Below are 13,760 nucleotides of genomic sequence, written 5' to 3'. Positions count from 1 at the left end.
TGGGAACATTATTATTCCTGCCAGACACACAGAGGTTGAGTGGAAACCATGGAGGGGGTGATATCAGGATATTTCATCTCCGAGTCTGAAAACTACAAATGTGAGCCTCTGTTTCTCTGGATTGGAAGAGCTGTCACGTCGTGAACACTTACGGGGACACATTAAGCTAATGGGTTCGTCTCGCTGGAGTCCACACGTGGAAATTAAATCTTCATTTTAAATATTTTTTGCATCCCATTCTCGTCCACAGGTGTAAAGTGTGGCAGCAAACAGAAATAATGTTGCCATGGATGCGCTGGGTTTAGTTGGGCTGCAACTTCTGTTTTTAACTTTTTATTGTTCATATTCTGTAAATATAAGTACGCTGAAAATACCGCCTACAGCTCTGCTTAGTTTGAGTCTGTGTGTACCACAAATTACTTTGAAACTGAAGAAAACCTTAAACCCTGATTCTCAGTGCAGCTTCTGAGTGCTTTAGTAGACGTCATCAGTCACTCTGTCCTCTGGTCATTTAAATTATCACCTCCTTTTAGCCACCAAGTTTACAAAAATTAGCCTAAATTTAATGCAAAATCCCCCAATTTGGAAACCTGAAGGTGTTGGTTAATACTGGCAGGTCCAGCTTGTTCTCTGTGAGCTTCAGACTGCATTATATCTGTAAGATACACCAAGACATAAAGATATTTATTGAAATCATAATATTTGACTAATTTTTTTCTAATCATGTGCTCTATTCAATTCGATTTAAATTTGGAAGTCGATTATCACAACAACAGTCGCCTCAAGGTGCTTTATATTGTGCAGTTGACCCTACAATAATAGATACAGAGAAAAACCCAACAATCATATGACCCCCTATGATCAAGCACTTTGGTGACAGTGGGAAGGAAAAACTCCCTTTTAACAGGAAGAAACCTCCGGCTCGGTGAGGGGAGGAAGACAAAAGACACGCTGTGGTAGAGAGGTAATTTTAAATGCAGAATTTCAACAAACATCAGCAAACACACAAACTGTTTGTGTGTTTGTCTCACAGTGTGTTGCAGCTAAAACTCCAGCTGCTTATTTCACCGGGAGAGAAAAGACAGAGAGCTAAGTTCACTCAGAGATGGAGAAAGATAAGAAAGACAGGAGAGGAGAGGAAGAAGAGAGCTTAGATTTAAAAGGAAGGGCTGCTCATTTAAAGCTCATATGTAAGTCCCCATGTTTTTAAATCTGTGCATGTGACATGTTTTTCATACTGTGAAACCTGCTGTAAATCAAACTGAGGCAGTTTTTTAAAAGCTGCATGAGAATCTGCAGGATAAACAGCTTAGTTTGCTGCACTGTGATGGATTTGCAGTAAAGAACAGTGTGTGACTGGTGCACAGTGGCTGTGCTTCATGCTCACAGCTTATAGCAGAGATTCATATGAATGTTAGCTGATGATGCTGATATTCATTCACTGAATCTCACCTTCATACCAACTTTATAGTATCTAATGTAAAGACAGCATCAACAGTGTACTGTCAGTGCAGAGGATGGGCATCAGCCAGGACAACTCATAAAACATCTGCTCACATCTGGCTGAATTCAGGCGTGTACACCCACAAAAGCAGCAGGTCAGCTGATCACAGCCTGTACACTAAGAACATCTACTGGAGCTCTCAGTAGAAGTTATTGTGAGTTATGATTGTTTTCCCCACACTGAGCCATTACAACCAGTTTAGTGTCCCCCCACCGGCTGCATCCACGTTAGCCCCTGACTGCTCACATTTTCCTGTTCAGAGGCAAAGTCACCCTCTACATTCTCTGCTCATGAGATTCAAGATGAGAATATTTATTAGAATTAAAGTTTAAACTGAAGTAAAGTTTGTATTGTCATCTGCTAATGTTATTTAATTATTACAGTAATAAAGCACAAGGCTCAGTTAGCTTTGCATAAAAATAGCTGGTAGTAACGTCCTCCAAAGAACTACTTTTACTTTCTTACTTTGAGTACTTTTCAGAGGCGAAGTTGAATCAGTACTTCAACTTTGACTGTAGTATTTTTCAACACTAGTACTTCTTTTTAAGTACAGAATATCTGTACTTTGGCCACCTCTGATTGTTATGAGCAGTGCACTATATTACCCCCCCCTCGTAGATGGGTCGTTGACTATGATGAAGACAAATAAAAAATATAAATATTTATTGTGAAAATCTGCTCATAAGAAAAGGAAAATTAAAATGCTTTAAGGTTTCTTTCTCAACGCTGTGTCATATCACCATATTTGTGACACAGCTGTCACAGCGCGTGCTGCTCTGAAGTGTCCACGCGGGGGCGCAGCACGCGCAACAAACGCGCGTGGAGCTGCTGAGCTGCAGACGGCTGTCATTAGCGGCTGTACACGCGTGTCAGTGACAGCACGACCGAGGCTGTGTCACGGTGCTGTAAAGTGATGTCACGGCCGGTGTGTGCGCGCGTGCGCGATACTGCACATGCTCAGAGTAATTCTAAGTGAGTTTATATATTATATATATATTTGCGTCTTTTATTCCCACTCGTGGTCTGAGGGGTCAGCCGCCGTAGGCTCCTGTGCGCGTGCAGGCTGTGCAGACCAAACGAGCCCCCCCCTCCTGACCACCTCAGCCGCGCTCCACCCTGATCCTCTTAAACTGACGGAGGCTTCCCCGCTGCTGCGCACGGCTCGCACGCAGACGGGACTGAGCTTTTTCTTCATCTGCTCACGACAAGTTCAGCAGCTGCGAGGGAAGGAAGCGAGGTTCAGACGCATGGTTCAAAGACACAAGAGCACCAGAAGCTTCGCTCTGGAGGGATGCTCACTGAGTGAGGACAGGATTCCCGAGCCCGGACAGAACTTGACGGGAAACACGAGTGATCGTGGGATTTTCCTGAATGGGAAAGTCTCGCGCTCTAATGAAATCCTCATAAATCATAGTTCATCTGCTCCGGCCGCCTTTTTGCTTAACCAAATGCCACTCTAATGCCCACAGGTGGGGTTAAAAGCCCCCTGTTTGGCTTGAAATCGCCTTGACGCCCCTGTGGAGGATTTCTCTGGCGGTTCGTTCCCGAGGAGCGCAGCACAGCCGCTGAGATGGACCGACACACTGCGCCATGCGTCACCGCCAACCTGACAGGATACTAACCGTCATTTATTTAAGACAACTTTCACATTTTCAGAGTGGTTTAAGGTTGTTTTTTTTCCCCGTAGCCATTGTCAGTAAACTTTTGCTCCGCGGTCCTCCTCATCTTTCTCGTCGTCACTCGGATTTCCATGAAGCGACCCATCGGGTGATTATAGCTACTTTCTTTAGAGGATTTTGCTGTGGGTGCAGCAGGACATCATGTGGACGCCGACAGAGGATGAGAAAATTGGAGTGGGTGAGTAAATCAGTGATGTTTGTCTGATGATGTCCTGGTACACAGCTTTGTTTTTTACGCAGAGGATGGTGCCAAACGCATCACCTCCAGAAACCGCAGTTAATGTTTGCGCACTTTATTTTCGTATAAAAGCATTACAGACATTCAGCTGCTCCTGCGCCTTCGATGTCTAAATCAGGTTGTAAAGTGAAAATCTGTAATCTGTGAAATGAAAGGGGTCATCTCACTGGAATCTGTTCCAAAGAAGCGCCTGTGGGTATGAGGAACTGTGCAGAGACTACAGGTTCTTATCTGCACACCGTCTATAGTATTCCCTTTGAGATGTGTCTGCGGCACCTGAGGCGCTGGAGGCTGGAAATGGTGTTTTGTTTTATCTGTTCTGTCAAGTCCTGTCTCCGGTCTGCGCGCCTGGTCTGTAGTCCTTGTCGTCTGTTCTGGTGTGGTAGAACAGATCAGAGCCTTACAGCAGTCCTGTGTAAGTGTGACGGGTACGGGATGAGAGAGGGGCTGTGTCGTCGCTTCTGGTGTGGGTTTATAGTGCGTGAATGTGGAAAGTGGGTGAAGTGAAACTGAAGCAAGGACAGGAACAGGATGCGGTGATAATGGGCAGTGCAGGTAACTGAGACTTGACAGCAGTGATTGATTACGCAGCGTGCTGTGGCAGCACGATGACGGTGAATGTTTTCAGATGAGAGCTGGTGCTTTGGGCCCGTTAGCCAAAGATCCACAGTCCAATTATTCTCACTCCCCATTTATCTCCCGTTTATCTGCTGCACGTCTTTCAGGCAGCCACACCTAAAGGCCTGTTTGGAAAAACACTGCTGACCCAAAATCGACTTTCTTACCTCCACCAAAGAGATCATGTGATCCAAAAAGTTATAGAGTTGCATCAATGGTGTGGCTATCTGGGAAGTGACGAACGTCTGGAGTCAGCAAGGATCCAGGAACGACTCTAAACATTGTGAGATATGGTTAAATCATGTTGCCACAAGTACACATGACATTAAAGAGAAACGCTGAGTGACATCATCTTGATGTTCTCATGAAAATATCACAAACTCATCAACGTCCTGGAAGGATATTTTAGTGTGTGTGGAGTATTGTTCTTGGTCTTGTGCTCCTGCTGTGTTGGTGCTTTTTAAATGTTTGTTGCGAATGTTGCTGGATCTCTAAAGATTTTTTTTTTGTGTGCAGTCTTGTCACTAAAACTTCAGCCATGAACTCTTTACTGTCATTTTCAGGCCTGCTTATACAATAAAATGATTGGTTATGGAGGACGGTCTCTGCCTATTCCCAGGCCTACTCTGTCCTACATGTCACGTTGATCAAGGAACAAAATCTTAATTTAATTTTATAAGAATTTTATTGACACTCTAATCAACGTATATTTATGAATGCAGCATAAAATCTCCTTAATAATAATTACTGCTCCCGGCTGCAGAAGTACCAATTATAACCTTTATTTTACTTTCTAATGGCACTGGCAGCATGCCTGTATCTAATGTGGATTGACAGCTGTTCTTTACCTTCCCCTCAGCACTGCTATCTTTGTGGTACAGGTCATGTTCAAGGAGCTCTTCCTCTGATGGTTATACTAACTTTCAGTTTCTTGATTCTTTCATTGTGTCAATACTCTGAGAAGATGATTTTCATGCTTATTGTATACTTTAGTGAGATTTTGAGTATTTCATGACCCCCCCCCCCCCTCGTTGTCTCTCTCTCAAACGATTAAACATTTCCTCACTAATTGGCCCCGAGACCACCCATGCAGGTGGAACACTGTGTACTCAGTGATCTTAACTTGGACAGTTCAAGAAAATTAGCATAGGTATTTCACATGAGGTGCCAGACTTCCTGTCCCCGATGGGCAGAGGTATCGACTGACAGCTGCCAGGATCTTTCCGAGCGACCAATCCGGTGAAATGCCACACAATGTCTGCAGCGTGAGGGAGCGAGGCCTCTGCTGACAGGAAGTCAATTTGGGCAGTCATGACTCTGCCAATCTGTTAATTGGAAAGAGACATTAGCTGAATTTAAATGAGAGGCTGTGGGTGTTTTTCCTGCTTCCTGATACCTTCAGTAGACTCCAGCTGAGGATGCGTGCTGCGGCTGTTTGATTTACTCTGCTAGAAGCCTCTTAGCATCGAAATCAGAATTGTGCCACATCTTACAAGCCTTCACATCGCCCGCTGGTAGACTCCATAAAAGGAAAACGGCACCATAATCTGACAGTGCAGGAGTGTGGAAAGCAATCGTGAATATCACCCTTCAAAGACTCCATCACACAGAACATTAGGTGTTCGCTTAAAGTGCCACACATTTCACTCTGCAGGGTGGTGACACTGCTGGAAAAAGAGATCCACACGATAATGACATCGTAAGAGGAGCACAGGTGCAGTCGTCACCGCCCACATGTTCACAGTAAATCTGACAGCTTAGTTATCTTTTAGGAGAATCGTAAGAAAAGACATTCGGGAAATGGACTCTAAAGTTCTGTAAAAGTCCATCACGAAAACAACTTTGTTATTAAAATGATAATTGTCATAAATTTTCTATAAAGTTATGGAAAAGTCACCTGATTTGGATGTTACCCTCACACTGATTGATCATTATCAGTTATCTATCAGACCCCCACGAGCAGAACATGGCAACTGTGGGGAGGAAGAACTCCCTTTTAACAGAAAGAGATCTCTAACACCTGTTGTCAGAGACCTCTAGTGGCCATGTGAAAAAATGCTTGAGACATTTCCTGATGTGGTAAAATAAGAAAATGGAGCTTTGGGTTGGGAAAAAGATGATACTTACCAAGTACTAACGCAAACTAAACAGTGTAAAAAACTACATTGAATATTTTAATGAAAGCTCAGTCCAGAAATCCAGAGTCAAGTGGACCAAGCCTCCACTGCCGTCCTCTCTCTCTTCAGCAGTGTGGAGTCACCATCACGAGTGAGGTGATGGCTGCCGTGTAGAGGGTAGAGGAGGAAATAAGTATGGGACCGATAACATCTGATAACGGCCGTTTGGTGCGCTGACAATACGGAAACGTGGAAAAAATGATGTGTAACTGTGACTGACTGAGAGCTGAAAAAAGGAAAAGAAAGAGGAAATTCTTTATTTGCCACTGGATAGAGGGAAGAACGCAGAAATCCTAAAAACACCGTCCTTTGAAACTACAGAGTCGCGTATCCCTTCAATGTTTCCATGTAAGTATGCTTTGTGTGCCCTTTGTTAATCCAGCCATTTGTGTTTTTGCTGCATAATGCTTTGCATACCAAGGCAGGGAGAGTGGTAACTCATAGAGCCCTTCCAATGGAGCTGGGATGACTAGTGCCTGGTTGTAGAAAACAGCTATTCAGCTGCATGAATGCAGCTTTGTGGCACCCATAGAGGTTCCTGAATGCAGCTTCACCTCCCCCAGGGCTGCACAGCACAGCACTCAGTTCTCACACTCAGATAACACAGAACGCACACAGACAGACAGACAGGCAGAGAGGAAGACAGATGGACAAATGAACAGACGTTCCAGACAGCCTCCTTATGAAATGCACCTGCTGAAGATGAGAACTCTCTCTGTTAGCCACAGAAAAGTTTGCAAATCAGTCAGTCTGTGTTTAAAACTGCAAGAGTACTGAAGCTGTATGTGAAGGGTTTACATTCTGGGCCTTAGAAGTGATACTTATTCAGAAGTTTTTTCTAATGGCCAGCAGGGGGCGTTCCTCTGATTTCAAAGGTAATTCTGACGGTGTAGAAATCTACGAGGAAAAAGTTCCACAGTTCACCTGAGCTGTCCACACTTTGTTAGGGAGTTCATGAGCCCAGTCGCTAGTTTGAAGTCTTATTTAATATGAAGTTATGTTATGTTTGTAAATCGTGATTCCAATTAGAGCCAAAAAGACGGATAAAGGAAGGCACGATTTAGGGCGGAGCTATGTTTTTATTAAGTCACAATTCTATGAGCACTCTGTGTCCAGTCTCAAGACATCAAGACAGTGTGGGGCAAATACCCTGCTAACAGGAACGCACTGTTCAGTCTGAGACGTCGTGGTAGCTACGTCCATCTTTTATGTACAGTCTATAATTCCTAGCAAATTCAACTGTAAATCATCAGGTTTCCTGATATCCAAACATCCTCCTACATAAAACACACAGATGGTTCATTGTTGTTTAGACACACTGAAATCAGAAAGAACTGACACACACAACACACAGGTGGGCAGGTGACTTTAACACAGACATGTCGTACAGCATCACATTCGTCACACCTCCAGCAGGCGTGCAGCAGCGTACACGGCGCTAAAACTGTAACACTGTGAAGGTGACAGAGGTGTGAAGGAGCGCGGCACCTTGTTTGTCTCTCTTTGTCTTCACTCTGACTTATTTATTCTGGACCAGCTTTTCATTTTGCCGCCGTCGCCTGTGCTCATCTGTCACTGCTGTGAACCGGAGGGTGGGGGGCTGGAGAGGGCTTCTAGTGTCAGACTTTATAAACCAACTTTAATGAATTCTTATGTCATTTGTTTTCCTCGCCTTTGAGTCAGACTCGGCCTATTTGTCAAATGTCATAGCTTCATCGTAAAAAACTTATCTTGACAAGACTTTGAAGGATGATGCGTCACTGGGCTATATCCGGTGTGAATAAGCGGCTTGATGGCGGTCAGAACATTGGAGAACAAGCTTAAGGATGTGAGAAACTTTTATTATCGTCAGAGGACATTTTTTGTACTTCTGATAAGTTTTGGAGGAAATCACCTCTTTTTGTGGCTGTTGGAGGAACTTGGAGGATAAAAGTCATCACAATTATGCTTTCAGGATCTTTATTTTTTGGAACGTTGAGCCTATTTTCATTCTGGGTGGTCAATTAATGCCATTTCGTCAAAGCGCTGAGTGGCTCCTTGATGTACTAAGTGTCCTCTGGCAGTGAAGTTCTGTCATTAATGAAACAAGTCTGTCATTTTTCTTTACTGACTGCTTGTGTGGATACCGCCCACGTGGACTTTGTACAACTCTAAAACCTTACAGTGGTCAGTTCTGCTGCGGCTGGTGTGTCAAAGCCCTGAAACCAAAGTGAAGCTTTAGGCATAACAGGGCGAGGCCGACACCTTTTGGAAAAAGATGATGCTGCATCTGCACAGGCGAGTCACCAAGTCTGTTTCTTCTGAAAGAGCCTTTTAACTCTTATTTAAATACACTTTACACATTTCTGCCTTCAGAAAAATCCAACTCCCTAAAGATAAAATCTTCATGTTCTTTAGAAATATTTGATGCATTTTTCCATAAACTAAAAATGTTTTTTGTGATGTGAAAAATAAACTTTCCTACATTCACATTATAAATGAATCCTCGCCGTATTCACTTCAGCAAGTCATTAATTTACTGCCTGAAAAATCTGCTTCTGTGAATGTGATAAAGTACAGTTCCATAAAAGAAAACATTATATCTGCTTTTATGTCCTTTTATGAGACGATACTTTTAATGTGGTTTGTGCCCAACAATGATTTGTACATCTGAAGTTTGTCTTTGAGGAAATACGTTCACTCTCTCTTCTGTCATGACTCTGCCACTCATGAACCATTAGGCGAGAAGAACTCAAGTTGGACACGATGAATTATCACCACTGCCTGTGGAAACTGATAGCAAGTCCGTCCATCCATTCATCCATCCAGGTCCATCACTCCTTCAGTCCGTCTTTTAATCCCACGTCAAAGCAATGAGTTAACAAAGACACAGATTGTCCTTATTAATATGGTCCTTTCTTAAAGGGCTTGTGTACTGTATCATAAGGTAAAGACAGTACTTTTCTGTGTCTCTTGCTCTGACTTTTGGAAAGTTTTAGTAAGTTTCTCAGATACGATTCAAGCACGATTGTTACTGTGCTGAAGGGACCTTAGGAACACACCCCTGTTCAGCTGCTCAACGTACCCAGTCCATCTAATTTCTCCACTGCTTATCCTGTTTGCGTCTCACAGGGTTAAAGCCTCTCAGAGCATTGGTCAAGAGGTTTATCTCAAAGAATAAGATTATTTCTGCAGACCCTGTTTTATAAATGCAAGCTTAATCTGTATTAGGAGGCCATTTTTCTGATTGCTTTGACCTGAAAACCAGCCTGTTGTCTGTTAGTGTTTTGGTGCCGGTGCTGATGTTTTGACAAAGCTGTGAACATCTCAAAGATACGCCCAAACTATTCCTCACTGATGTGGACGAGGTGATGAATGACATCAGTGCAACAGTAGGATGGGTTGCTCAGTTCGTCACATTTATGATCTTGTAAGGGAACCCTTGGTGACACATTCTGACACACTGTGTTTGTCCTGTTTTTCATAATTTTCCATTGTGAAGATGTGCATTTGAAGTCAAACGTGGCTAAAGTCAAAAAGATACAAAATCCCAAATGGGACACAGGTGAGAAACCCGCAGCTTCCATCAGAATTTGACAGAAAAACAATATTTCACACCCTAGAATGAGAACACGTGGAGAAACACCAACGCCTGCTACATGATCATCGAACTGTGCTGCTCGTGAGCTTTGGAAGCGTCAAACAGTTGCACACTTATCAGCATTCACATGTTTGTGACCCAGATTTATAGCTTTGGTCATATGGCTTCTATAACATAAGTCTCAGAGGACAGAAGCATCAAACTGGTAGGAAGTCTCACGTGGTTTGCAGGATACTGAAACGTAAGCAGGTCAGGCTTCTCCGGGGCTAACTGCTGACAGTTTTAAGAGCCTATAGATGATCTCAAAGGCTTTCTATGGAATACCAAGCTGCTGGTGCACATGAGACGTTCGCCAAACATCAGTAGGTCTCATGGCTTTCAATGTGCGTAGCTTGTTTACCTACAGCGCACTGATAACTGGTCACTATGCACATGTACTTGATTAATAAAAGTACCTACTCTCACCTGTTCACGTCATCTGGTGATGGGGCGGGACTTTGTGTAGATCACAGTGTTTACACTGAATAAAGCAGTTTGTGTTGTTTGTTCCTGATCTGTTCTCTGCATGAAAATGTTGCGCTGGGAAAAGATTATGCAGCACAGTGATATAAATACACACAATAAATAAATGTATTCTATTGCAATCAGTTCAGCTTAATTAGTTAATGGCATCCCGTAGCAAACCCCAGCAGCACTTTGCAACTGCATAAAAGATAAGTAACTAATTACACCAAATGAATACCGACTAACTTCATGGGTTAGAAAGAGGCAGAGAAAGAGAACACAGGCAGAGGGGAGTCAGAGCGGAGATACGGTGAGGTAATCAGACTGAGAGGGAGACGCTGAGCTGGTAATGTTGTGTTGTTTCCAGCTGACAACTAGTCGGCTAAACAGAAGGTGAAGTCATCACCGCAGTCCCCGACTGGCACACACCCAGCGCTCAGCAAGGTGCTTATTACTGTGTGTGTGTGTAACAAGTAACACTCAAAGAACTAATACTTATAAAACAAAGGTCTTTTGATTACAAAGTTCTTTGCAGTTCTTAAAAATGATTGCCAGCATCTAAAGTGCACATTACATCAGCCTTGTGTTCTGGTTTAGCATTGATTGTAACTGCGTCTTTAGTGGGTAACATTTTCATAAAAGGTGCAGCACAGACGCATTTATTCAGTCCTGTCATTCTGCATATAAGCAGGTCATTAATTTGCTTTTATGTTTTTAATTTTAATCAGAACGACTACAACTGTAATCAAGAGCAGATTCTTTTTTTCTTCCAAGGCCCATTAATGAAAACAGACACGACACCGGAGCAGCGTGAAGAGAACGCGTTGTTTTGGAGGTCGGTTGCTGGCTAAACCAACTAAGATTTATCAGATGGATAGGGTGTCATGGGATGTCAGCTGGCCTGAGATCAGCTGATCGTGGATGATCTAAACTAACAGAAATCAACAAAATACAAAAAGGAAGAAAGCCTTTGAGATCAATTTACTGGTTTTACAGGCTTTGATCTAACATGAGTGTTCAGGTTAAGCATGCCTAAACTGGTTAAATCAGTTACATTTGTTCACACGTACATTAAGAACAAAACACTGGTGTGTGTTTCATCAGGTAAAATGCTATCAGAGGACAAGTTTCCCTGGGAGGGGTGAAGTGAGCATGGCTGGATTCAATTGGCTGCTGCAGGGAGAGGCAGATGGCTTGATCTGCTAAGACACACTTCTCTGTGTAGGTGAAAATTGTGCTGGTCCAACCTTTTGTGAACTCTGGTGGGTGCTGTCCTTAGGCCTAAACATGACCAGTGCCAGTGTTAACACACAATACCGAGCGCTGCTCTTGTGTGAGCGAGGTGGACTCAGTGCTGTTTCTGTTCTCAGCCTTCACACGCGATGTGAGGAGGCTGAAAGATTAAAGTATGATGAGGCTTGAGAGCAGCTGGCTGCTGTCCGTGGTGCTGAAACACACCCAGTCGAGCAGGGATGGGGGGTGGAGGAGATCCTCGCCTCCACCACGTACTTTCTCCCTCCTCTGGAGAAACAGAAAGTTAAGTCACGATAAAGAGGTTGCAGCGTTTTCGCACGTAGGCGGGGAAGTTCATCACACGCAGCAGTAAGCTCGTGTGTACGATATGAGTCGTGCTTCATACCCAAAATAAAAACCAAGGCGGCCCTTACAAACTTGAAAATGCATTTTGGTTTATACTGAACAGCAGTTGAAGAGAAGAAGCCAAAAGCAAAGAGCTCAGAGAGGGATTACTCAGAGCCCAGCAGCGTGTTTAACGTTTCCTGCGTCCCGGAGTCATTTTGAAATGATTTCTTCAAAATAAGGATATTTTACATCGCAGTGTGTGTTCATGGATGCTTTGGGGATATGCTGATTTCTACTTATGTCCTCTGTGTATTTTATGTATTTGAACAAGTATGTATTTTTGTGTATTTCAGTGCAAGCGCACCTCTTTCCTTTTACAGTTTTACTTCCTGCTTAAAAGCCCAAACTCTCACACACACAGTGTTTAGTTCAGTCTGAGCCAAGATGGCGGATCTTCCAACGTAGTCCAGCAGAGGCGGTCTCTTCTGTCCTCATCCATGTCCATATGAACAAAACAAATGTTTTCCACTTTTAAAGGGTAAAAAGTGCATTTAGAGGCTGCAGGGTTGGAGGTGGTAATCCTTTACTATTTATCATTAAAACTTGCTTAGTCAATAAAACTACTGTGTTAGGACTAGAAGACAATCCAGTGGTTTCTATTCTTGACAAAATACACCCATCAGACCCAAACAGAAATCCATAAGTTTCAGAGACAAACTTATAAAGAATTAGCATCAAAAACATGAATTCATAGACTGAGCTGAGGGCCTGTCGTCCGGCCTGAGTTTGATGGAAGCTTCCAGCCCTGCAGGCCAGCAGGTATCGCTCGTATGAAAGAAATCTGAAATTAAAATATAAACAAACAAATGAAAAAGAGGTGGACACACACCACACATTTTCATATTAAGGTTAACTTAAGAATTTGTGTTACACTTACTGACCTAAATTATCACGATTATGTTGCGTACAATAAAAAAGCATCCCTAGCTTTTCATGTGCTTCTGCTTTTCAGTCCAATAGATGTGTTAATGAAGCTCCCATTAAACATCCTCTGTATTCTAATGCCATCAGTGCGTGTTGATTCAGACTGAGCGTGTTATGCCCACAGAAACACCCTGTGGATTTTTTTTAAACTCTCCTCTCAAATTCTCTTTAGACTTGAGACTTTAATCTCGGTGTCTGTCACCGTCATGCTGCCTCTCTGTATCTTTCCCCGTATCTCAGTCTGCTGCTTCCATCTGCAACCCCTCCTGTCTTTATTTGCTTTTATGTGAAAATTCACAATCTCCACATCTCTGTCTATCCCTTACACCCCCATACACACACGTCTATCTTCACTGGCCTCCACTCAAATCACAGTTGGAGCTGGAAACACGGGTGCACCGACTGCACCACAAAGTAAAATTAGAAGAAGGATTCTCAGTGTTGGTGGAGCGACTGTTACTGGAACAGGTTAGCACACAATTTGTGACACACTTCTTGCCATCCTGAGATAACTGGAGCTGAGGAACGGCTTTGAAAGTTACTGGATAACGATCTCCCCCATCTCACCCCGCCCTTGTCTGCTCTGTACTCTTCTCCCCACTCTGCCTCACCCCCCGTGGTTCTGGCTCTTGGGGAAGTGAGTTAGGTTGATGTCAAAGCACAGGCTTGTCGTCTAGTTTATATGCACAAAGAGGACAGCTCATCTTTTGAACTGGGATGGTAATTAAAAAAAAAAAGAAAAGAAAAGTTTAAAAGAGAATAAAATCATAAAGTTTTAATTTGTGGTCCATGTGTCAGAAAACTCTGGATGTGGGCTGCATCTCCAGCTGGCAGTCAGGCAGTGTGTGTGTGTGTGTGTGTGTGTGTGTGTGTGTGTGTCTCAGGGGTTTTAAAC

General features: G+C 43.3%; 1 protein-coding gene across 8 annotated transcripts in view; it reads left to right on the top strand.

The window, feature by feature from the left end:
• Window positions 1-2,624: 2,624 nt before the first annotated feature.
• LOC308402549 (dedicator of cytokinesis protein 3-like) overlaps window positions 2,625-13,760 on the top strand; it is a 252,665-nt gene continuing 241,529 nt past the window's right edge. For 4 of the 8 annotated variants that reach the window (XM_080891466.1, XM_080891470.1, XM_080891468.1 and 1 more), the window contains exon 1: window positions 2,626-3,361. In XM_080891466.1, the coding sequence (XP_080747592.1) occupies window positions 3,325-3,361 (37 nt within the window). In that variant the 5' untranslated portion in view covers window positions 2,626-3,324. Of the gene's footprint in view, window positions 3,362-13,760 lie in introns of all 8 variants that reach the window. The other 4 variants (XM_080891472.1, XM_080891469.1, XM_080891465.1 and 1 more) reach the window with 3 other exon arrangements.

Source organism: Rhamphochromis sp. 'chilingali' (assembly GCF_963969265.1).
Source record: "Rhamphochromis sp. 'chilingali' genome assembly, chromosome: 9".
Lineage (NCBI taxonomy): Eukaryota > Metazoa > Chordata > Actinopteri > Cichliformes > Cichlidae > Rhamphochromis > Rhamphochromis sp. 'chilingali'.
The sequence above is the reverse complement of the archived record's forward strand: the minus strand, read 5'-3'. Positions and strand labels throughout refer to the sequence as shown.